The sequence below is a fragment of the Falco peregrinus genome, chromosome 2 (genome assembly GCF_023634155.1).
Source record: "Falco peregrinus isolate bFalPer1 chromosome 2, bFalPer1.pri, whole genome shotgun sequence".
Classification (NCBI taxonomy): domain Eukaryota; kingdom Metazoa; phylum Chordata; class Aves; order Falconiformes; family Falconidae; genus Falco; species Falco peregrinus.
Window position 1 is genome coordinate 20,545,208 of NC_073722.1, and position 26,508 is coordinate 20,571,715.

General features: G+C 38.4%; 1 protein-coding gene across 5 annotated transcripts in view; it reads left to right on the top strand.

Moving 5' to 3' along the window:
- Positions 1-25,029, top strand: part of PDE5A (phosphodiesterase 5A) — a 142,575-nt gene extending 117,546 nt beyond the window's left edge. For all 5 annotated transcript variants that reach the window (XM_027794942.2, XM_055795438.1, XM_055795439.1 and 2 more), the window contains 10 exons: positions 5,000-5,146; positions 7,310-7,435; positions 9,510-9,604; positions 12,917-13,004; positions 14,138-14,238; positions 14,333-14,410; positions 15,272-15,335; positions 15,874-15,948; positions 16,456-16,539; positions 19,870-25,029. In XM_027794942.2, coding sequence (XP_027650743.1) covers positions 5,000-5,146; positions 7,310-7,435; positions 9,510-9,604; positions 12,917-13,004; positions 14,138-14,238; positions 14,333-14,410; positions 15,272-15,335; positions 15,874-15,948; positions 16,456-16,539; positions 19,870-20,007 — 996 coding nt within the window. In that variant the 3' untranslated portion in view covers positions 20,008-25,029. The remainder of the gene's footprint in view (positions 1-4,999; positions 5,147-7,309; positions 7,436-9,509; positions 9,605-12,916; positions 13,005-14,137; positions 14,239-14,332; positions 14,411-15,271; positions 15,336-15,873; positions 15,949-16,455; positions 16,540-19,869) is intronic.
- The last annotated feature ends 1,479 nt before the right edge of the window (positions 25,030-26,508 follow it).

The following is a 26,508-nucleotide window of genomic DNA, read 5'->3' on the forward strand; positions in this document are numbered from 1 at the left end:
GTCTCAAATCCACGAAAAGAGGACTAGCAGTGGCATATCCCATTCCATTCACTTTCTCTTCTCAGGAACCAGGAAGGGATTGGCCAGTTTGTGCTGTCTGAACAGGAGTAAGAATTTGCCCTAGAGTACAAGACCCTGATAGAAAAGACCTTGCCAAAAAATACCTATTTTCCAGAGCAGGGTATGGAGAACAGGATGTTAATTTTGGATTTGTTCTGCAGCTGACCAGAACAGTAGCCTCATACAGCAAGGCAATTTAGGTTCTTCTTAAAGTGGATCTCAAACAGCGTTGTGCTTGAAAAATCAAAATTAATGTAAAAAGAAAAAAAAAAACATTAAAATACTTTTTTCTCCAAAACTTAGGAGTATATAACAATTCAAAACATACAAAAAATAGGAAGAAACACAGTGGGGGGAAAAAGTGGTGGGGTTTTTTCCCCAGTTAATTGCAGATTGCAACTCTCTGAGGCCAAAATCATTCCATTAAAATTCAGCTGGAGTCCAGTAGCCAGCTTCATGAATGATGGCCACAAAACATACATCTTCCCTAACTGAGAGACAGAACCTGTATTAATGGCAGTTCCCATTGGGTTTAGGAGCAATGAAGGCCATAAATTCACAAAGGTTTGAGGCAGAAGTTATCCTGAAGTATTTCAGTGGGCATTGCAGAACTCAGTCTAGTTTTGGAAGTCACTCTTGACCTTTGAGGATAGAGCACTCATTAGCCCTTTAAAGTTTACATTCTTCTTCTCTCAAAATTTAAAGAAGCTATTGTCTTTTCAGATGTACAGCTTTGTAGTACCAAAAAAAAAAAAAAAAAAAGTAGTTCTTTCTGTTTTGTAACTGAACACAACGTGAAATTTAGTCTTTTCCCCTAGCTAGGACACATGCTGTCACAGAGTTACTCAGCAGAATCAATGGTATGTGAAAACAGATACAGGACTTCAGCTTTATAACATGATATTGGAATTGATACTTGTACTATCTTTGAATCATTACAGTTAATATATAATTTATTAGTGAGACATGGCATTGGCAACAGAAATCAGTACAGTATGTTGCAAGTAAAATTTGCAACAACAGAATTATGAGCAAGTGGTTTCTCCAACTTAAAACTGTACCTTCAAGTAGATCTAATTTGTGAACTCCTGAAAGGTTTAGATTGGAGGAGCAAAGCCTTACATGCAGAATTTCAACCTACTGCCAATAGCCTTGGTTTTCTCCTCAAGGACCCTATGATGAGACATGATTGCAGACCGTTACCCTAAAAATCCACATGTTAGAGTCACGTGGTTAATACTCCTGCACTGCAGTCTTTAAATTGAATCAGTTAAAACCTTATTCCTAAAACAAGGAAGAGAGACAAATCTTGCTCTTTAAGTATCTGCTGTTAGCGTGTACCCTTTGAGATACGGGTTCATTGCTGCCATTTTCCTTTGCCTCTGTATTCTCAAAATAGAATACAATTAAATTTTGCAACTATCAACCTCTGTCATTTCTTTTCTGAAACTATTTGCTGTTTCTGTGCATTGATGAAGGCAGCAGTACTTGAAAAGACACAGGGCCAAGTGAGTTGCAAGATCAAGCTGTTCATGTTAAAGACATCAGCACTCCTGTTCCTAGTCTTAACCTAAGTGCTCGACAAATAGTGACAAAGGGTGTACCTGCTACCCAAACTGAGAAAGCTAACTTACTTAGCTTATCTTAGTTGTGGGAGAGACAGGTGATTCTAGAAAGCATTTTAGAGCAAGTGATTATTTTAAGTACTGATTCAGGGATATATTTAAAAGTGGCAGTTCCTTTGTTTTGCAGACGATGTTTTCCTTGCAATCTAACTTAAACTGTTAGCAGGGGGTAGGGAAGGTTTTTTTTCTTTTTCAGTGTGCTGACAAAGACTTTCCAAAAACTTACCTGAGGTAGTTGTGCTAGTATTTTCCCCTAATTAAGAATAACCCTTACCACGTTACTGGGATACCTTTGTGTTGACTATCTTTCCATTAACACATCACAGAAAGACTTCAGTTTTGAAATCAGCATGTGGAACAGCTAACTAAGATAACCACCTTGCCTGAAGTGACAGCTGACGTTACTCATAGTTGATTCCAGGCTTGTAATGTTATGTGTGGAGATGCAATCCAGGTGCCTAAATTGCAGTGGTGTAGCAAGTCAGTGTCTATAAACTGGACCCTCTGTGGTGGCTAAAGCTAACACATGTCATATTATAACTTTTGTTCCACTACTGAGGATCAGCTGATGAATGGCAATTTACTTGGCTTCAGATTTTTATTAATTTCTAGTTTCTGCTCGTATCATTGTATGAAGCCAGCCAAAACAGATTAAAATCATGTTACTGGATGTACCTTTTTGTGATTTGCTTTGTTTTGCTTCTAAATAATCTGACAGCACAGAAAATAGATGCTTCATCAGGCAGTTGGACTAGATGATCGTTGCGAGTCCCTTCCAACTGGAACTATTCTACTCCGTACTATATTCTATTCTATTCATTGATTATCTGCCTTGTGTAATGGGCTGTAGTCAAATTTTTCACTTTCATCGTCATTTCCACATGCTACGGAACGTCATATTGCATTAGTTACCTCCTTTGAGCCTGGATACTGTCTGCAACCTGTGTTTCATCATACAAAGCAGACGAAACAAAGCAAAACTGTTTATAGTTGCCACTCGGTTTCCACAGTGGTCCCACATTTTCCTTAGCCTTCCTTTTGCTGCCAGTATATTTATAGAAATCATTTTTGTGGCCCTTCCCACCCCTCATTAGTTCCAAGTCAAGCTGAGCTCTGGTTTTCCCATCTTTATCCCTGCACATTTTGGTAACGTCTCTGTAGTCTTCAGGTAGTCCATCCCCATTCCTCCTTCTGTGTACTTCATTTTTTCATTTGAGCTCACTCAGGAATTCCCTGTTCATCCATGCTGGCCTTTCACCATGCTCACCTGGCCCCCTGCATGTGAGAATACACTGTTCTTGTGCTTGAGGCTTTCATTGAAGGTAGTGCCATGGTGTATGGAATGAAGTTATAAGCTTTACCTATAGGTTTTTCAATCACAATAGAAGACAAGTTTTCAAAATTATTTTCTATACTTAACCAGATAACGGAGTCACTAATTAATTATTCACTAGTAATTACTATGAATACAATGCCTATAGTGAGCAATAGTAATTAAAAACTGACCGTTATGCAAAGAGAGGAGTGAGTTAGCACATTTTCTTCTTGACTATTTCATGCTCTTTATAGTATTCCTGAGGTGAAGAAATGGAGCGAGAGGTTATAGTTTGGTCAGTGCTTACAGAAGCTGACCATAACTGAATAACTTGAAATTAAAATAGCTGATGAACTTTCATGCTGCAAAATGGGGGGCACATAGCTCTGCTGGCTTTCGTAAGTAAAACAGGAAATATCTAATCCACTTAAATAACACTTGAATAGCTACAGAGTGCACTTTTTTATGCCTCAGCTGAAATGAAACTTATTGTTGTGGATGTCAAAGGCAAGAGATCAAGGAAGGGAAAGATAAATTATAAACAAAGTCAGAACACAGGCATGAGGTGTTCAGTTGAACTCCTACGGTGTCCTTCCATCCCTTTCCTCATAAAATACCAGAAAGTTGCAGTTTTTCAAAGGATGTCATTAGAGTTCCTGAATGGTTGCATTATTTTCCACTGAACATACAGACCTGGTGGTTCCTTCATATGCTCATAGGTGAAATACCACATGAATACAAACCGAGGAACACAAAATTAATGGTACAAAAATGTGTAAGAATGCTGGATTTTTTTTCCTGTGTAAATGCTATTTTTGTGATTTTTCCATGATTTTCCAATTCTGACAGACAGGAAAGATAAAAGCAAACTTACACGGAACAGAGACTGGTAGGCAGTTATGAGGAGAGCTGATCTGCGTGCTACATGTAATAGTACTGTAGATCACGACACATGCTTCCTTTTCAGTGTCAGTCTTCTAGGACACAGTTCCCCATGTTCCCCATGCTGGGCAAATGTTTTCCCTTAGAATTACAAAGAGGAAGACAAACACATGGATTTGTTAATTTCCTTCACCATTTCAGTTTTACCTGATTTTATTTTAAGCACACTCGTATATATGAGGTGAAACAACTGTAAAGAAGTAGCACTGAGAACTGAACCTTCTGTTTTACTGAAAAAACTCCTACTAATTTTTGTTCCATAGCGTAAGGCTTGCTCCGTTTATTTTGTTACAACCTTAACATCTGTATTTTGAAGGGCAACCAATACCTATACTCTGAATTTTATAACTAGAAAAAGTAGATTTGTGATACATAGAGTTGTAATACATGTAATGAATGGAGATATTACTGATAATAAAAGTTACAGATTTTAAAAGTATAGAGTTGGGGGTTTTGTCTACTTGATAATTTCAAATTTCACGTTGAAAGTTTGTGATTGTACTCTATTACACCAAAAACATTGTCCAAAGTTTTTAAAGGTTACTGATCACAGGTGAACCCTGATTTTTTTAGGTTTCTAGCCCTGAGAAAACTCTGGCTGTAGATGTTCTACTTCAGCACTGAATGTGGATTCTGTTAGGAATTCTGTTCTACTGACATCTCTTCCCTTACGATTTTTAGAAGATTGTCAACAGTTACAGATTTTGATGTCTGCCTGTCCACAAAAGCAAACATACAACTCCTCTGCCTTATTTCCTCAGTCTCCCAATTTCATACATACTCTTGGTTACAATTTGCTTTAGGTGATTTAGGTAACAGACTGGCCAGGTAGTCCCTTCCTGATTCTCTTACCTATGGAAAAGTGAGTTAAACCTAAGCAAATAAGGTAATGTTAAACAAGAAAGGCTAACGACAGATAAATAAGAAGTAATCATCAGATTTCAGTACAACGTGAAGGCACAATTTAGTATCTCACTACTTCTCTGTTGAAAAAGCAGGTATTCATATTAGCTTTCTCCTTCCTAGTGCTAAGTTGTGTTCTTCTATTCTTCTCTAGGCTGCCGTGGTACCATCTGCACAATCTCTCAACCTAACTGACTTCAACTTCAGTGATTTTGAGCTATCAGATTATGAAACAACGCTGTGTACAATTCGGATGTTCACAGACCTCAACCTGGTGCAAAATTTCCAGATGAAACATGAGGTATGAATGCTGTCAAATGCTGCTTCACATAAAAAGACAACTTAATTATTAGAAAATTGGGAGAACAGTGAAATGAGCCTACCGTAAATATGATTGGAAATCTGTATTGAAGAGTAGTTAGCGAACTAGGAAGGCATATAAAGTGGGCAGTACTGGGGTTTGTCCCAAGTTTGGTTCTACTGAAGGTTTTACTAATATTTTACTAACAGTCAAGTGCATAAATTAAAAATGGTAAACAAAAGAATAGTTTGTGGTAACAGAGAAAACCAGGTCAGTAATGTGCCTTAGTAGCAAAAAGGGGCAAATTTCATTCCTTACTGACAGTGGTATTTAAGGCCCATGGAGTAATTATATTGTAGCTTATATCTGAAGCGACACACAAAGATACAAATGAATTTAAAAAAAATAACAATTTAGGAGACTGAGCAAAGTTTGAATGAATTAATCTTGTTTTCTCCAGAAAACAGAACATCAAGGAGGTAGATGATAGCAGCTTTTCAGTTAAGTGGAAGTCTGTTATAAAGAGGACCATAATATTGTTGTCTATGTCCATATAAGGTAGTAAAAGTAATTAGTTTAGTCTTTCCCCCACAAAAGATTAGAGATTAGGGGAACTTTGTAGTTACGGAGATAGTAAAGAGTGGAACAGATTACTTAGGCGGGCTGTGGAAACTTCCCTGAAGGTCTCTACCAGTAGATCTAGTTGTAGATATGCATCTGTCAGAGGTGATCTAGACAGGTATTCTTATTTTACTCCTGGTGGTCCTAGAGGTTGACTAGATCATCTTTTAGGCCTATTCCAGTCAATTCACACAATTTCTGTTTGTAAAAACCTTCGGTTTTAAATACTTTATTTCTGCTTTATGTATTTTTCAACAAAACTTCCAAAGCTCAGTATCAAACTGCAAAATTAATTCAGAGGGCTTCATAGGCAAGCAAATAGGTAAAAGAAAACAGGTTCTCATTTCCTAGATCACCAGTTTATAGACCAATTTAGATTAGCAGTGTTTCAGGGCTGAAAGAAGTACTGTATTACCTAGTTTGATCTCTTGAATATCCCAGTCCTTAGTTTCACCTTTGTCATAAGGCCAAGAACTTGTACTTCCATAAGGGATATGTCCCATCAGAAGAGAGGGAGTCAGGTAGCCCAGTAATGAGTGGGCTCCTAGTTCCTAGTGGAGCAATTGTAATGGATTTGCAAAACCAAAATAACACAACAATAGATGCATAATGATGACACGTCACTAGAAGCAAGAGAATGTTGACAGCTTTGAAGCTATGCTTTCAGCTTTCCATCCTACAAAACTGGCAGTAGCCTAGCCTTCCTTTTTTAACAGTGGAAAGGCAGAGAATACTGCTGCCTTTATCTGTGTGGAATTGTTATGTGGGTGAATGATATGGTATTTTCATTTCTGTCAGTACAACATCCTTCACTAAGAACACTAAACATTTTCTTGAATGAACCAAAGCCTAGATGCTCAGGCAGCATTTAACATAGAGCAGTATGCTGCAACAATTTAAACCAAGGGACCTGTTCTAGTATACATCAAATTACTATCTGACTTTCATATCTTTTACTTCATTAGAATTGAAGTATAACCCACAACTTGTAGCACTGTTGTGTAAAACTTCCAGGATATACTTTCTTCCTGCATAAAAAAATACTACCCCACAATACAGTAATCGCTGTCTTTCTTCATACTCACTTGCTTTCCAAAGTCCAATTCTGCTTGTCTTTTGACAAGCTGCTATGAGAGAAAAGCTGCATGTTCATTATTAAAACAGGTCTTAAGAGAAATCTGTAATTAAAAAAATAAATTTTCTCGATCAAGTATGTTGTTAAAAACAAGGATTTTTTTTCTCCCAGTTATCTCAGCATAATTCAGTTTCTGAGTTAACAGCAGGGCACCTGACACTAACATTAGGCCCTTAGTAATAAAAACCCAAACCCACAACTACTGCATACTCCATGAGTAACTGTAAGCCTATTCTTACCTATGTTCATAGTTACAAGTATGTTATATTTGAAGTTACTTGAGTTAAAAGGAGATATTTTTTCTGTAAGAGACAGTTTTCAAGTGGGATTAGAGAAATATTTGTTTTCATAAAAATAATAGATTTCTAATACATTTACCGTTAACTTTATGATGCTGTTTCTTAAAGGTTCTCTGCAGATGGATTTTAAGTGTAAAGAAAAATTACCGGAAAAATGTTGCTTATCACAATTGGAGACATGCCTTTAATACAGCGCAGTGCATGTTTGCTGCTTTAAAATCTGGTAAACTTCAGGTACGTTTTGCTGTTTGTTTCTTCATTAAGAATTTTCTGGCTAAACAAAGTCTATAATGCATTGTTCTGATTGTCGTGTCAGTAGGATGTTCATCATTCTGTGGTACTCCTAGTAAAATCCGAATATTTCTGCTGAAGACTTCTGGCTTTAAGGGCTTGCTTTGTGAAATTGTTGTCGTGTTGTTATGTCCCCAGTTTCAGTTAAATCCTCTGGAAGTGATCAGGTGGGTGTTCCCAATGGCAGTATCTCAAATAAGGCACATATATGATCATGCCTTTTTATAAAGTTAATGCTTATGACACAAGCAAGTCGAAAAGGTGGAGAAGAAAAGGAACAACCCTGTTTCAGGATGCTTCCTTATAACATTTACCAGGAAATGTTTTCAGTTTGAACACAGGGCTGAGTACAGCTTCAGACAAACAACAGAACATTTTCAGGAAATAAAAGATTTGAACGCTCATTTCGGTGCTTTTGAACAATGTTTCAACCTTCCACTTAAGAGACATAATAATTTTTACGAAATCATAATAATTATTTATTGCAAATACTGGAGGGCTAGATGATCCCCCAAATAAGAAAGGTATTGATTAGTAATTTTTGCAAAATACCTTTTTAGGGTTTGGTTTTATATTCTTGAAGAAACCAAAATGTTTCTGTTCATTTTAAATTAACGTGTTTCTTCAGTTTGATTACAGAGAATTGTTATTAGCTGGTTTGTACTATTTTACAGTAAGCACTTCTGAGAGAATAAATAAATGCTATTTGTAGACCAAAACCCAATAATGATAATGAAGAGACATTCCCTTCCTCTACAAACTTTGTCTCACTCAAGAAAAAAAAAAAGATAGACAAAAGGCGCTGGAAGAGACAAAGGCAAAGGGCTTTCACATTCATTCTGTACTGAAATGGACACATCTGCTCTGTGTGCAGTCTCGCAATCTCTGATGATCCTGATAGCTTGCTTGCTATTTTTGGAATCCTGTCAGTCTTCACTGCAATTTCCAAAATTGTTTTATTCATAACTACACAGTTAGGAACTCCACACTGATTTTCATGTCCTAGATTCTGGAGTCAGAACAGCATTGAACGTAAATCTCGGTTTTCTCTAGTTTGAAGGGAAAAGCAAGCATCAGGGGAGACATCTTCCCAGCAGAAACATTAAATCAGTCATTTCCAAACTGATTTGTCTTTTGACTAGGCTAAGGACGGGTTTCGTTGTCTAAAAAGCAGATGCAAGTCTACAGAAATTATAACTTCTTAAAGAAAATTTGGATTTGATTGTACGGAGGGTAGAGTGGCAGCGCTGTCACTAGGTTCTTCAAATTCCTGTCCAGACTGCTGTGCCTGCTATCCTTGTGCCATTACACAATGCTGCATGAATACTGTAGCTTTTTCCAGCTTCTGTTTCTCACTGGACAGACTTGCATGAATTTTCTATCTGATTCTATTGAACAATATTAAAGATTTGAAATAGTCACAGAAGAGAAACTGTAACCTCTCTGCTAATCCTTGTTGGAGCTCTAGAATAAACACTTCAATAACGGTAGTCAGATATTGGTTACTTTAATTTTCCATGGGCTTTAAACTTCTTCAATTTATTTGCCCAGCAATCAACGAAAAACATGACATTTTTCTCTTCTGGTTATTCCAAGGACGTTTGTTACAATAAATTTTTAGACCTCCTTAGGGTACGTAGCCTGACTCCCTTGAGGTAACAGAGGGGCTGAGCTAAAATTCATGGGGCCAGATTTTAAAAAAGATTCCTCATTCTCTCTCTTCGCTGCCAGGTGACATGACGCAAGTCGCTTCCTCTTCCGTATCGGTTTTCTCATCAGTAGAGAGGGCTAGATGATGTTCCCTCTGAAAACTGCATTGAGGTCTGTGGAGAATGATTATTACTGCACACCATGTCTTCAGAGATAACCCTTATTCTCAGCATTTTATGTCCTTGTCCTTCATGGGCCAGAACTGTATCTGCTATGTGGGTAAAGACAAGACAGCAGATATAAAACACATTGTGCAAAACAAATCCCCATCACAAAGCTAACTCACTTCTTGTTTTACTGTCTACAGAGCAGACTAACTGACTTGGAAACACTGGCTTTGCTGATAGCAACTCTAAGCCATGATTTGGATCACAGGGGAGTGAACAACTCTTATATACAAAGGTAAGTAAGTCTGAGAGAAGTTAAAAACAAATGAATACCGAAGTCACAGAGCTATAATTAAGTACAACCTAATTGATTTGATGATGTGAGGCCACGCAAAGGAGCAGGTTTTTACAAAGCAGTAAGTGTAAGATCAGCCAGGAACAATCAAGAGTCCAAAGCAAAGGTGCACCTCAATTGTTGACTAACTGTGATGACAGATGAAGTGAACTCTTTGTAGACTGAGCAGGGGCAGCATCTTTCTGCTCCTGTTCTGCAAGTCTCATCCCCTGTTTTCCATACAGTGACAGCAAAAGGTTCCAGCTTGTAAGGGACAGCGTGTAGGAAACGTGCAGCTTTTCAAACTGTTGTTCCCCGTCTAGTCTGGGCAAGCACAGAGCTGAGATCTGCAGCCTTCTGTTACAAAGGTGTCTCCCTGCCACTCTGAACTCTGATTGTTTTACTCATGATTTAGCCATGTTTTTCCAGAAATCTAAGTTGATTTGAACAAGATACATATTTAAATTCACATTAAAAATGTATGACTGTTAGGCATTGATTTTGGGCTATCTGTACTCTTTTAACTTTGATCAATTCTGGAGTTACAGAAAAAACCTTTACAAAGTCAAAATATGTTTAAAACCTTGAAACAAAATATTTTTGCTAAACAATTTATTTCTCTTTGAAGTTATCAAAATGAACCACCTGAACTCTTTTAAAATCTTCTCCATGTTTTATTTTTTAACTAAAAATACTTGGGTTTTTTAGAATTCATTAATTGTTTCAGATCTGCCCAAATGTGGTTTTCGGTGAATTTAGTATTCACTTCAAATAACAGTATATGATTCCTCAATTAAATAAATAGCTTTACTTAAAACATGGTATAATGTGATTACTGTGATACAGCAATGTGTCCTGATCTGACCAGATACAGAGAAACGTATACTTGTTCCTTTTTCTGACAGAGCTGGAGAGTGGTTTTGAAGCTACCTTTGGAAGAAGTAGTCTGCTGTTCTCACTGTGTGTAAAGTAAGATACTAGGGGAAGAAAAGATTGTCTGAGACAGAGAATACTGAAAGGCAGGAAATAATTAAGCTGAAGCAGAATTCCTGCCTTTCAGATATATGTTCAGAATTATGCTAAGATTGATGTGTAAAGCAAAAAAAAAACCCAACAAAAAAACCCACACAAAACTGAAAGAGTAACCTTTTTCTAGTTCCCTAATGGGGGATTCCAGCAGTAACTGTAGCCTTGCAGTGATTGGAACCAGTTAGCTATTTTTTGCTTTATTTATTTAAAAATAAATTTCCTGGAAGACATCTGGAGATGCGTCATCTCCTCTCAGAAATGTCCTGGGAAAGTGTCATAGACAGCAAAATCTAACATTCACACATGTTGTAAAGCAGAGATGGTTACAGCTTAATAATTCTTTTTCAATAGAAAGTTCAATGAATTTTGTTCTTAAACCCCTCTTTGCAATCTAAATGAAAAGTTATTTTTCCAGGAACAGATGCCTTTTGTTTCTTCCTTGGAAGCAGGGGGAGTGAATACTTTTATGATTCTTTCCTTAAGCAGCAGGGTTTCAAAAATTAAAAAGGTCCTGGTAGGAGAAATTACAGGAAGGGAACTGCCTAAAGGTCTTTTGGTAGATACACAGGGGTTTCATTTTCTTTTTCTTCCAAACCCACATGTAAAGTAGGGCAAGCAAAGAGTATGAAAACTGCCTACCCAAACCACTGTGTTCAGAAAGCAATGGCGTCCTTTGGCCTGGTGTCGTGGCTTAATAGAAATGCTGTGGACTACAGACATAGGACCTGAGTTTATTTCCAGCACTTGTGTCTTCCCAGCCAGCCAGGGTCTGCAAGTCCTGAGCAAGCTCTAGTTTGGTGTAGTACTTGGGAAGATAACCTAAGATATTTCTCACATATTTCTCTCTTCAGTCAGGATGAACTTTAGGGGACACAGTATGCATCCCACTTAACTCAATGGGAATTTCACCCAGCATGTGTTGGCACCATCCTACAGTTTGTTTCCTTACAGAAACACGCCAGTGTATTTCTCTATACTGCTTTTGCAGTGGTCTCAGAGGAGGTGCTGGGCAGCCAGCCCATAATCCTCAGGGGCTTGCATCCTTTAATCTCCCTTTCCGCATTTTTGTTTGTCTTTCCATCTTTCTCTCCACATTTTTGTGCTTCCTAAATCCCCAGAGTCTCCTCTCATGACTTTTATTTGGGTGCACTCCTTACGTAGGGACCCAGTCCTGCAACTGCTAGTTCATGTGAATGATTCTTAATCATATAAAAAGTCCCATGGAACTATATGCTAAAAAAGAATTTCTTGCATGATTACACATTTGTAGGTCAGATCAGAATTGAGTGACTGTTTCAGGATTAGCAGCAAAACAGACTTCTAGAAGAATCCCAGTTTAGTTGAAGAGATGACAACGTGGGACCAGGGGCTGAAAATGGAGATACAGTAGCAAAAGCTAAGAACTGTTTCATGCAATGAGAAACAGTGGGAAATTAGAAATCATCAGAAGGGAGGAGTTTCTGTATTTTGTCTAAAGCTACCCCAACAGTAAATTCTGACTTTTACACTAAGGTGGCTTTAAATTCTGTGTCTGCCCCATTGGTTTCATGTGGTTTTTCACTGCCTGAAGTACAACCAACATCTTGTTTCCCTTTTGGATTTTACCCTGGGCAAAGGATAGGTAACAATACTGCAGTAGTTTGGTCATGAAAAGAGTGGGGATGAATGATGTACCAGTACAGCTACTAACACTGGGAAATTACTCCAGCAATGTTTTGGGCCCTGGTCAGCAGGACTTTTTCCACTGGTATCAGCGGGCTTCCAGTTAGGTCTGCATTGTCACTTGCAAGCTCAGTAGTTGAACTGACTAAATATGCCAGGCAGCTGCTTAAAATGTTACAAAACCCAAACCTGCTGTTTACATTTTGCTTGTGAATGATCCCTTCTTCTTGCCTTTCCTTTTCCTACAAGAACTTTCACTTTTTATAAAACCTTGTATTACATTCTCAATCCTTGCATGCAGCTGGTCTCTGCAGGTAACAGAAGACAGAAAACTAGCGTTGTCAGTGCTCTGACAAAGTAACAGTACTGTCTTTTTTTATCTGTACTCTCCCAGCATCCTTCCAAATGTATTCATTTTGTCTGGCCAGTTACACAGAAGGGGCAAAGGAACTGGTTAAGAACAAGCATGGGTGGGTGGGGTTAAACTGATAATGAGAAGAGGATTTTAAAAGAGAAGTTATTTCTGGATTAGTATCATGCTTAATTTAATTTCTCCATCTAATGGGTCTTTTTACTCCTCAGAAGTGAACATCCACTGGCTCAACTGTATTGCCACTCAATCATGGAGCATCATCATTTTGATCAATGCCTTATGATCCTGAACAGTCCGGTGAGTGCCACAGTTTTGTGTATGCTGAAGGAAACTACTCTCTATTTTACTTTTTATTTTTAGCTTCTGGATAGATTCCCACCCTTATACATTCCTAACTGATCTTTATTCCTTTTTGGGTAACGAAAGCAAACGCAGCAGTTTTGAAATCACAGTGCCGTTGCTGAGTGCCGCCAAACCTTTCCAAGCGTTGCTAATAAGGGAAGCCTTGTTAATATCCTTTTGAGTACCTGTTTCCTTGGACCAAAGGAAACAAAGAGCTTTGTTGCCATTTTCATGACCTCTTATGATCCACCGAACAAACCCAAGTCCTTGCTCTCAGTTTCAAAAAACATTCCGGCCTATACATACACAAAGCAGCCCTGATGAGACCAAACCAAACACTGCTAATGTTGACATTCCAAAGTGAAGCCAAACCTAAGTTAAGTAAATATGCAAATAAAACTACATTCTTCTCGTTTTATATTATTAACTAGTTCTAAGACCAGTTACTCTGCCTGCACGATCATTTCAAAGCAGTATGTGTTCACTGCTCATTTCATATCGCAGGTATGGTACTTCTGGCACCCTTTGTACTGTAATGATTCTTTCCAAATCAGACGGAAAAATATGGAAAAAAGGTGGAGGCAGGTTGCCATTTCACCAGCTCCAAAGTACTCTGGTTTAACAGTGGGTTGCTGAGCTTATATTTCTATGTCATAGCTGGTTATTTTTGTTGCTTCATAAAACGAAAGTATTTTCATTTACACAAGGTGTATAGGCAGGTGCTGGAATCTATTAGAGTTCCTCTGCTTCAGGGAGGGGGAAAGAGGAAAGAGAACTGCTATGATACGGCTTGTGGCAAGTGTAATTTTGATTAATGGAATGCACTTAAAGGCTTTGATGTTGCTCTGCTTGTAGTTCCATTTTGTAACAGTCGATTATGATGATGTTGCTGTGCCGCTTTCTGCCATTACTCAAGAAGACTGGCAGTTTAGTTTTTAAATTGGGAAATTTGCAAAAGGAAGCAGGGCAAAAGAATGACATCAGATGTCAGCAAGCAACTCATAATGATTTAGTACCTTAATGATTTTAGCAAACTGGTGTGCTGTTGCCCATTTCACTAGTAACACTGGTTTTGTTTTTTTGTAAAGGGCAATCAGATTCTCAGCAGCCTTTCCATCGAAGAATACAAGGCCACACTGAAAATGATAAAACAGGCCATTCTTGCCACAGACCTAGCGTTATACATAAAGTAAGTCAGAAGCAAGTTTGGCTGGATCATCATTGCTGGACGTTTGGATTGTGTCAGCACGCTGCAAAATCTTTTGTTTTAACTTCTTTTAAAGGAGGAGAGGAGAATTTTTTGAACTTCTAAGGAAGAAGCAATTTAATTGGGAAGATCCCACCCAGAAGGAGCTATTTTTGTAAGTAAAAGCAGAATGATTAATAAGTCAGCTAATGTTACCAGGTACCCACTTTTCCTTTCCATGTTGCTGTGGATTTCATTAAGACTAGGAGATCTGTGTGCTGCAGGCCTGGGCAAACCGGCACTGGTACATAGGTCACTGAATGACTCCCTGGGCTGGAAGTACTAAGTCTGCAACCTGTGTGCTAAACTTTGTTAGGAAGCGTGTGGAGTCACATGAGCATTTCTGTTTTTCCTAAAGAGTGCAGGGTTTCTGTCTAGGTGCCATGTTCATTTTCTCTTGATACTTCATACTTAAATATTGAATTGCTGAAACCAGTAAGTAAAGATTCAGGGCAGGCAGTTTGTTTTGAAGTGGATTCCTTAGCGGCAGTGAATTAAAAATAAGATTAATAGAGACATAGTGTAATGCGCAGCTACAGAAAAATAGTCTTACATAGGCTGTCTCAGAAAGGAAGGATTCCGTATTTCAAATTCAGTGCCTTTAATTTAGTCATGTTCTGTGTCTGTTCTTGTTTCAGTCCTTGGCCTTCATATTGTCAGTAAAGATGGCAGTTACTGCTAATGTCAGAATAAACAAATGTCTGTCTAGTATCTCTAAATAAAGAGTTCATTTGATGTGAATCCACCAAATGAACCAGTCCAGATTTGCTCATTTCTGTGTGCTCGTTTCACACAGGTGAAAGTCTACTACACCATCGAACCTTGGATAACTTTGTAACTTTGCTTTAGTTTCACTTGTTTTTCTGACTTTGATGTTCCTTGAAATTTTATATTGTTTTAGTAATCACTTGACTTGGTGGCTACATACATTTCATAATACAGTCACTCATAGATTTCTTTCTGTTTTTTTCGACAGAGCAATGCTGATGACTGCTTGTGATTTGTCAGCCATAACCAAACCATGGCCAGTTCAGCAGCGGGTATATGCTTACTTTTAAGATTTACTAAATACAAACTCCACCTAACAGTTCTGCTTCCTCCAGTCAGTCCTTATCGCAAAGGCAGTGGTGGAATGCAGAGATTAGGTAGCAGTCCTTCAAAGTGCTGTAAGATGTTTTTGTGTCTTTATAGCAAAATGCATGCATTTAGCTATGACACCATGTCAGCAGCAATCTGAAGGTAAATCAGGAATCTCAGTTCTTTCCAACATTTCTGTGTTGACTACAAAGCAGTCAGTTGATACAACACACTAGTATTGGCTGATCTTTTTCTATGCGTTGATCATTCCAGCCGTTATCAGCGGTAAGATGCCTATGTGCCATTTTTTTCACTTTGCTTTGTCAGAGTAAATACCAGCACATGCAGGTGTTCTGTTTGTGCGCAGATGTGCGCACAATTAGAATTCGAAAAGCTTGCTGTTGAGCTGGAGAGTCTCATTATGGGAAGTCCCAATTTGATATATCCTTAGGAGAGAGAGGAAACGGTTTTACAGCTCTCAATGTGTGAAATCTCTTACAGATTGCTGAGCTTGTAGCTACCGAGTTCTTTGATCAAGGAGATAAAGAACGGAAGGAACTCAACATAGAACCAACAGTAAGTGACAGAATCATGCAGAATCACCTCTTTCAATACGACTTTTACAAACAGCACTTCACGCTCCATTCAAAAGCCAGGGTTCTCCCACTGACCAACTCCTTCCCTGTCTTCCTACTAGCCAGTTTTCTTCTGTGGCTCCCAAATACCACCAGTGTGTCATTATCTCTGAGCCAGAACAGATAGCATTATTTCTTATAAATCAGTATTACTAAATTGTCTAGGAAATATATTCCTAAATTGGTACCTATTTGCAACCTATCCAAACCGAGTAAGCTTGTGTGTTCTTCTAGCTATATGGCCTCTCAGTCCAAGGACAATCTCCTAAGGCAGGTTCACGCAGTTGAATTACCTGCATTGCCCTTCACATATACTGATACCCCGCTGTGCTGAGCTTGCTGTGCCTTTTAAGGTGCTGCTTTTTAATTCCAGCCTGTCTCTTTGGCTTTGGTTGGGTTTTCTATTTAATGCATTTAAACACAGAGTTTGTTTACTCCTTCTCTGCAGGATCTAATGAACAGAGAAAAGAAGAATAAAATTCCCAGCATGCAGGTTGGATTCATAGATGCTGTTTGTTTGCAGCTGTATGAGGTATGGTGCCTAAGAAAGAACTGCACATATCTAAAACCAGAACTACTTACTGTAGCCTCTAATAGATGCAGATTTAAAATGAGAATAAAAATCAAATTGAAAACTAGTACCTTAATTTTTTGTTAAGTGTTACATAAGGTTCATTATTCCGTTGAAGATATTATTTAGTATTTATGATTAATGGCATGTTTGTTTGATTAATGCATTTTGTTGTCATTTTTACAACCTAGTGGTAATTGCTGTGCTCAGTGCACTTGGTGTTAGATCTCTGGGTTATATTCTGGATTCTAAAACTAACGCTTTGCTATCCAGGAAAAGAATGGTGTCCATGTAGTGCATTGATAAAAAGTTTTGTTTAAGAGTTTTAAAGAATTCAGAATTCTTCCTGCAAAAGGTGATGTGTGACATGCTGAGCATAGGAAATTTAGCCAAATTTAACATTTCCCATCCCATTTATTTCTTTCATCAAACAGAAAAGCAGTGCATGAGGGAATTCATTGAAGTGTTTTTCATCCTGGTCAAAAACTCTCTAAGGAAAGACTTAGTCAGATATAATGTGAAACAAAACATAATGATTTCTTATTTTTTTTAAACCAGTAAAGCACTAGAGTGAAAGCCTGTTCATTGGGACTATAGCAAGTATTTTACAGGCACTGAGGTAAGAAGAAAGTTGAGGAACAGATAGCCTAACTTGTAAAAATCTTCCAGTGAGAGGAACAAGGCAATTACTCCATATTTTCCCTCTTACACAGTAAACTTTTCTAAAAAGAATCCACATCCACCAGTTGGAAGGAAAGAAGGATAGAGGACAGAGAGGGAGCTACTAGCTGCTGCTCCTGAAACTCACATGTTTCTGTGCTGTAGAAACTGTTTTGTCAGGAAAATAAGGCAGCCTTTGCTGGGAAGCCTCCTAAAACTGCTTCCAGCAGGAGGCAGGCCACTCAAAGAAGACCGAGTATCTGTGGAAAGGTACAGATGATACTAATAGAAAATTCTTTGAACAGAACTCCTGAGCAGGTTTGAATGCCCACAGCTCCAGAGCCTGAACTTCTATACTTTTTCTTATTATGGGAGGCCTTTACCTTTCCATTTATTAAAATAGCAGAAAATATCACTTACTCTGAGATAGGCACTGCAGCTTACATCTGCAGCTACCAAGTGATACTAGTCCAAACTGTACCCAGCACCTGTGCAGTCCCTGCAAGGAAAAGAGGTGCATTAGTATTTCTAGCTGCTGGGCCCCTGCACTGTAGCTGCGGCTTTGTTAGCCACAGTGAATACAAAGCCATGCCTGGTTAGCAGCCGGCAGCACCTACAGCTGTTTGGAGCCTTCTTCCTTCTCTCTAACTGGGGATGAAAGATGCTGCATCCAAAGGAGGGTCTGAGCAGCATCATTTTTGTCAGAACATGTAGCCTCCTAACAGCTCTGTGTATCACTCTCACTTGTTATCTTGTCTCAAAGCCTGACCTGAACTGGAACAGCACAGCACATAGCAAGCTGACAGTGTCTGGGACTTGATATAGACTCTGAGTATGCCAGCATGTGTCCTGACCTGACAGTGGCCTGCAGGGACAGAGAGCACTAAAGAGGATGGGGAGCCTGTGAGGAAGCGACCCAACCCATAACAGTACTGGTAAATGCAAGGAAGGGGCTACAGTTTGAGCTGATTCAGTGTTTGTTTAGTTTGACTGGGGTGCAAGTAGGGGTTAGTACCTGCTTACACAGGTTTTTGTTTTCTTCAGGGAGTAATAAATGGCAAAACATACAGACAACTTCAGTGTTACTATGAAAACAGACAAGCATATACAGTTCACTCTCTAAGGTTCTAATGCTAGAAAAGCAGACAATAAACAGGGTTGTAATGACAGCCTTTCCACTGTTTTCTCAGCTTTCATCCAGTCAGCAGGAATTTGACAGACAGTGCAAACAGAGATGAGTTCCCAATAGAGCACTGCAAGTATGTGACTTACCATGTTATTCAGAGTAGGTCAGATCCCAGTGAACTGAAACGTTGTGGCTTCTGTTAGCTAGGTAATTAGTACAGTTAAACTGAATGATCTGCAAGTCTTCCCTTTAAGTTCAGAAATCTGAAAAAATAAGAGAAACGTGTTCCATCCTTTTCATTTTTTAATTGAATAAAGTACCATTTAGCAGTTTTAAATCCTATTTAGATAGATTCAGATAAATGAAACGGGAAGACACCACAGAGATTTGACAGCTCCGTTCTTCTTCTAGTGGTGTAAATCAATAATAATTCAGTTAAGTCTGCTGGAACTAATGAGGAGCCAATAAAACCAAAAGGAACTATGAAGACCTGTACAAGCTGATAATTCAGTAGGGTCCTTAGGTAAAGTTACAGGAGAATTAGACCTTGCTACCTCAAGTTATTTGAATGACACCTGAATTCCATGTGAAATTCTGACTGATTTTACGTTTTGTATAGTGACCAGCAGAGGGGCCAGGATTCTTCTCTGTGTACTTGGCAGTTGGTTGTAGTAGTTACAGAATCAGTGAGCTCAAACAGCCTTTCCCAGACCTGGTTGTGTCTGGAACTATTAAGCTTCTGCTTTATGCTCCCAAATAGCGTGAGTTCATTCCAAAAGCCAACAGAACCCTTTATGCAAGTAAGGACTGACTGTCATAGTGTGAGGATACATCTTCATCACTTCCAAGATACAAAAATACTTTTTTCTCCTCCCATTCTATATTTAAATATCGGAACTCAGTTTTCCTTCACTCTGATGTAGTAGTGCAGCCACATCGTGAAAAAATACTTGATCGACTCCAGTCACAACGTTTCCTAAACGTCACTAAGTGTCAAATATAATTTATCTATCATGTGCATACTGTCTTGAAATCAAATATTTCTGGGAGAACTCCCCAGAATCAGTTGATACACCACCAGTGAATATGATCCTGTTGACTGTACCTGCTTGGTGTCCTCTTACCGTTCCAAGGTCATCCTTATGACCAGCTTGCTCTACATTCAAAGAACTGGCTTGCAAAGTCAGTCCGTGCATAGTGCTTCACCAGGAATACTGGACAGGTCACTTGCACATAGTAGAGCATAATATTTCACGTGGCTCCTTCTGTACCTCTGTATCAAGCGCTGTACAGACACTGCCGCTCAGTCAGGTCTGTACTAGCGCCAGGTAACGGTGTGTGTTTGATGTGCAGCCGGGAGCCTTCGAACTTGAAGTGCAAAATACAACTTACATTACAGACAGACCTCCTATTTCAATCATTCTGGTCTCTCTCATGGTCATCTTTAAGAACGCTTCCTTTGTTGTTAAATATAATCTCTTTTACATGATCTTAATTTATTTCAGGCCCTAACGCATGTGTCAGAGGCCTGCTACCCTTTACTGGATGGCTGTAGAAAAAATAGGCAGAAATGGCAATCCTTAGCTGAACAACAGGAGAAGAATATGATTAATGGAGAAAGCAATCAAGCCAAACGGAACTGAGGTGCCAACTGAACAACCACAAGCTTAAGTTCACATAGAAGACACAGCAATAGGAGAGTACTGCATTTTGCTAAACACTGTATAAATTTGGCTTCTGTTTCGCCACTGCTGTATTATTTTTCCATATATCAAGATATAGCATGACCACGTATATGCCAAGGTTATATGAAGATAGTATGTTTCTTTCATTACCTCTGACCGAGATGGAAAAAGATCTGCCAGGGTAGTTTTTGCTACCCTATTCCACAAGAGGTACGCGTGCAGTTACTCGGCTGTCCCCGAGAGCCTATTACTTTATAGATGTATATAGTTGTTTAGCGATCGTGTTGTGGCCAGTATCTTAAAGACTACTGCATTTCGCACCTTTTTTCCTCTTCCAGTCTTGCTGTGTTACGTTATAAAAGTAATGAGCAGTCTTGCCTGTTCTCTTGCCAGAGGTTCTGAGGAAAGATTGGGACTAACTCTGGGGAGCCAAATCCAGCGTTTACTGTGCTAACCTCTTTCAGGAGACAGAACCGGGCTTTGAAGTAAACAAGCCCCAGAATCTGCACGCCCAATAGTTTTTTTCTTATTACGGGAATGTCCTGGCAAATGTCTTACATTTGGAGGAATTTTTAAAAACCCTGTGAATTACTAGGAGTTTTGTGGTAGAAGTGTCATAATTATCCACGAATAATGGAAACTGCTGGAAGACTGATGAAGTGCCGTAACATAACTGACAGGCTGCCGTGGAAGAGTGGCTCCCACAGAAAGCTGCAAGAAGCACACAGAGAAATGGAGACTAAACAGGATCATTTTTATATGCTGGTTTTAACTTCATGTGGAAGTTAAATTTGACATCATCGTAACCAACACTGAATCACGGGCAGGAAAAGTAGAAGAGAATGTGACTGCAAGAGCAAGAGATGCCAATCTCATTCAGGAATGACACACTTTGGTGACTATCAATGACTGATTCTTTAGGCCAGTGCTATTACAAAATGGCTATGACCACTTTGAAGAAAGCTTTATGCTATCATCTTTTAAGAAGATTAGTTAACAATGAGTAATCACAATGTCTTAAAGGAATAGGAAAAAAGAATACTGAAAGCAAAAACAGCCAAGAATGCTACAGGGATTTGCCAGTTTGAGGCATTAACATTCAGAAAAGTAAGAAATCAATTAACTTGCACTAGAAAAAAAAAGCAGCATTGATATTTAAATGAAGATTACTAATAAAAGTTGTTTTGAATTGGGAACCAATTCAAGAAAATACAGACATTAGACAAACACCAAAAGAGTAATACAAAGAGAGTACTGCTCTTTGGGTAGGCAGGATTAGATCAGGATCAGCAATCTAAGATGGGTGAGCAGTAGGTGTAACTTCAGCTGCACAGAGACACAGAATATGTCTCTTTTTTTTTTTTAATCTGTAGTAATGATTGTTCAGTTCAAATCAGCAATAGTATTAGGCAAAAGTAATACATTTGGGATTGTACTTTGAAGTGTGGGAGTTTAGTTCCGTCACAGTAATCCAGAAAATCCTAGTTGGAAACTGCAGTAAATTCTTCTTCCCAGGAGATTTTCAATCCCCTCTTGTAAGAGCTGGTCAGAAAGACGATGAAAACAACCTCTTTTATCGGTCTCTGCATTTAGATAAATGATACCAGAAGCTAACAGAAGATGAAGCAAATGTTTCAAAATGTTTGACGATACTAAGTTTCATAGTAGATTTATTTGTTTTTAAACGTAGAATAAGTTATGTGGCTAGTCTGCAGCACTTCTGCCAGCCTAAATGATTTGTCACTTAATAAATCATATTCCAAACTTCTCTAATGACTACCAGTAATATATTATTGCAGCTGAATTTGATAACATTTTTCTACAAAATTATTTATCCTGGTTTTCAAAAGAAATACGGAATTCAACAATAGTTAGGAATTCCAGGACTACTGTTACACAGTGCTCCATATGTGTGTTTATATGCATACACAGTACAATATACGTATGTAGTATGTCATAGCTATGCAGAAAAATGACCGCAGCCTGCCTCCCCAACACACACCACCACCCCCAAAAAAAAGCGCGTTTTTAGTACTTTCTGAAAAGTAGGAAACTTTGCTTCAGGATTTGCATAGTCCTTCTACATTCTTTTCCTTGAATGCTTGAGATAATTATTACACTGATGAGATACATATTTAATATAAATATGAACAAAGTATATGTATATAAAGGTGTATTCTTGCTAGTATGGTTGAGACTAGTATTTCATGATGACAACACAGCAGATCAGCTATGGTGATGTTACAGTGTAGTGACGTATCATTTACATTAAGATCCCAGTATTTCTTTGCTATATCGCGTGTTCAGCAAAGTGTTATTGTAATATAAATTTATAATTAATGCAAAGGAATGCTGGAGTCATATCTTTGACTTGAAAAAAAAATGGACATGACTTTGCAGTTTTGCAAAGGTTCGCTTAAAATGAACACAGTTATACAGTATGTTCATAATATCTGTACACATTCAACCCTCAGAATTGCTTCCACTACAAAGATTGGAAAGTACATAGAAATACAGTTCCTAGTAAATAAACCATTTAAATGTCATAATACACCTGTATCTGTATATATTTACGCAAACGCAAACCCTTTGAACTAGTGGTTTAAGAACCTTAGAAGCGCAGGTTGCTGTACTTCGTGAAATTTCAGAGAGTGATCAAATTCTTTATATAGTGTTTCACTCCGCCTCAAGGCAAGTGCTGGTTTTGTGTCATATCTTTGTGTGAAACGTTTGCAGAAATGGCTCATTCCTTTCATAATGTGGATAGGCAACAATATGAAAAAAAAACCAGGCTGTTTTCTGCCTGAAGTTTATTCCCTTCAGAATTCAATGTTTTCAAACCCAGCAAGTGGATTACAGCCATGCAGCTGCCATTAATTTCATCATGAGTTGTGTATCTCATTATTTTAGTCAGGTCGCAAACATATTCTCCCCAATTTGTACTGTCTCTCTCAAACAATCAGTGGATTGTACGAGAAACAAGCTGAAATGGAGTTTACTGCTTTGTCAGTTCAGTCCATTAAAGCCATTGTGAAATTCAATATTTCAGTCTTTACGTACAGAATTTGTTCCACTAATTTTTAATACTTGTCTCAATGAAGACATCTGTATTTCTCAGACACGGACATAGTCTCATTTAAAGTCACTCTACAGCACAGTTTAATGCTTAAAGTACACTTTTCTTTCTGGTTTTGTTAACCTTTTTGAAAAAATTACTTTTTGTACATATTAACATACACAAAATTACTGATTAACCTTACCTCTTGTAATTAAAAAGAACAGTGAGGCTCTTAAGCTGTAGGCAATACTTCTTTTCCAACAAGTTAGTCACACATCCAATATTAGCTGTAGAATGTTTAGGTTTTCTGTTATCTCACACAATAAAAGAAAGGAGGGGAAAATAATGTTACATTGATTTTGGAGATGGTATTTTTAATTAGTAGCAGTTTAAAGTTAAGAATAGATTATTCTCATACCTTCACAGAATACAAGTGAGCTAGCGATAAAAGCGAATCCTCTATTCCATTGGTGACCAGCTGAGCTCTCTTTAGAAGAGAGGACAGAAGCCTGATTTTATGCACCACGTTCAGACAATGGCATGCATGTAAAGATAAATTTTTGAACTCCAATCCAATATGTTTTATCTGGCAGTGGCGCAAACTGACAAAATCAGAACACTGTCTAATTAATTTATAAGATTTTTCAAAATTATGTAACTGATTGACCACCCCATTATACAGAAAGATCACGAAGCATCAGATCTAGCCCCTTAAAATTCGGGGATGTTGGCCAAATGATCTGGATGGTGCCCCTTGCAGTTATGCATGAGAAGACAGCAGAGAGTTTTGATGGAAAAAAATGCCTCATTCATAATAAATTCATACATTTTTAAAGGTTTTATAGAGACCTAGTATTTCAGGCATATTTGTACATTACCTTTGATTAAGAGCCTTGTCTCTGTGATGCTGTAGTTTCTTCTCCCTGTCAAATCACATGCAGTTTACATTCCACAAGGTTTCAGCTTTATTTCACAGTTCTCTGCCATACTTGTTCAGGGACTTGCGCTAATTTGAAAGATAAGCTTGAACATTGGTGCACTGGGGAAAAAAAAAAACAACAAAACAAAACAAAAGAAAAGATAATTTGGCTAGAGTATGATAAATAATGAGGGCTGACTTTTTTGGTTTGGACTTTCATGGGAACAAGGAACATCACAGAACCTGGCCTGCTAATTAATGACGTTTGCTAAGCACAGCAAATTGTGACAGCAAAATCTTTTGTCTTTGTCATTGCTAGGTGAATGGAAATTGCATGGGAAAGTTTATTTTCCAGATAAAGAAGTTTGTTTCCATAGAGAAACTCAAATCTAAGTACCACTGTTTGTAAATGTGTATTTATGTGACAGCGCTATATAATAGCCGTTTCCACTAACTTTCACAGCGTGAGCTTGTCATGCCAGGGCCTAAGGTGTGCTCAAATACCCATTTGAAGTCAATTCTATGATTCCCATTTACCTCTAGTGGGAGCTGGAATGAGCTGTATAGGAAGTGAAAGAACGGGTCAAATCCACCTTTTTTCCTAGAAAGAGGGACCAAACTCCTACCCTTGGTAACACCTGCCTCACCTGCTCTTTGCTGTACTCAGCTATTCCTGCTGATGCCCAAGGTACCTTACAGATGTAACCGAAGTTGGAATTTGAGCCCTCGATGTATTCACATGGCAGACACCTGCATGTGTCTCTTAAAGAATGTAGTGTGAAATGCACTGTAAATAGTTTTAATATACGTTTCTATTATAGTTTAATAAAAATCTGAATCACAGTCACTAGCCACTGAGTTTGTCCATTTGTATTCTTTCATCTTTTCAAAATATTTGAACAAATATATAGTTTCTGGGCACAGTATTTTTGTACTAGGTTAAGAGGGTTACTCTGTACATTATGTTTCACCTTAAAGCATCATTAAAGTCTTCTGAATGTTACATGTTCTTGCTTGCTTCTGTCCTGTGACTACGTAGTAAAACTAATTACGTTACTTAAGAGAATCACTAGTCCTACTTACTGTACAGCTAAGAGAGAATATAGTCAGGTTATTTTCTATGGTCCAGCTGCTGCTTACTACTTATTTCCTCATTCTTCTCTTTGTACTGTTTTCATGCTTTTTAAAATAAAAAGGATGATGTAAAATTTTACTGTTTGTTAATTAATATTACTGAGGTTGAATTTTCAGCACCTCATTGTTCCCCGATTCAAATAATTGCTTCTCTGAATTTATAAGCTGTAATAAATTCTCTAGGTCCTAGAAATCTTGAGGAGAAAAACTTCACTATTTAAATCAAGATGCCTGTAACGTGAGTCCTACCAAGATAAGCCAGTGGTAAAGTACTTCTCGTTTACAAAGAGCAAAAATTAATTCACCGCTGCCAACCACTAGGGAGCACTGCAGCTACACTTAGGAGGAGCTGTCAGAAACCCCTTTACGTAGTGGATAAGCGAAACTGCCAAATACAACTGTGCTACAGACCCATCCTTATCCTCGGCTGCCAAATATCAATTCCTGGGGCCGCACGTGAGAGAGATGGAAATAGTCAACCCGATGTCTTCAAACAAATCCGTGAAAATATTTTTTACAATAAAAGCCACATCACGTGCAAACGGCTGATCCTAGAAGTAATTCTAGACCGATGGGCTTCTTGGCAATTTCTCTTCTTTGCCTATTAGGTTCTCCGCAGTAACACTTTTGGCTCGACTTTTTTTAGCTCTAGGCAAACCCAAAAAGTATGTACATCCCTGACAAACAACAGTCTCATTCAAAAAGTTATGAAGGGCCAATTTTAGTTCAGCACAAAACACAAGCACTGTTTGCTCGAACCAACTGCAATTTATGGGTGCAACTGCACAAGTGTCTATGTATATCTACATCTATCAGGTAACCGTTTGCTGCCAGGACTACAATCTTCCCAGCCCGCTCACCAACCCAGTCATGCTCCTGCTTGGCCGCACTGCCCTACTGAATGTTTGAATTCCCTGCTGAGAAGTGGCGCAGCCTGCAGCAGGAGTGCCGAAATACATTTCGTACCCAGCCCAGAAAAGGATATAACTTTGAACAAGGGCATTTTTATGGAAGAGGCGAAATGGAATATTACACTGTCTCTCACATCTTGCACAACTACGACGCCTCTTCAACAAATGGAAAAGACAATAGCTCCTTCTTCCGGCCATATTTCAGTAACAGTGGTGACAGCTACTGCCGCCACGCATTTCACATTCCTGTAAAATTGCACCCTTTAAGCTTTTTCGGAAATAATTCCAGCGTGAGAGTTTTTTACAGTAGTAAGCTTTAGGATCTAAATGTACGGAATCAGACAGCCATTGAGTTTTTCAGCCCTTCAGAGGAGAACAGCATTTCCTAGCGCATACAGAACTTCAGAACTTCTATTTCTGAAGTTGGAAAATATCAC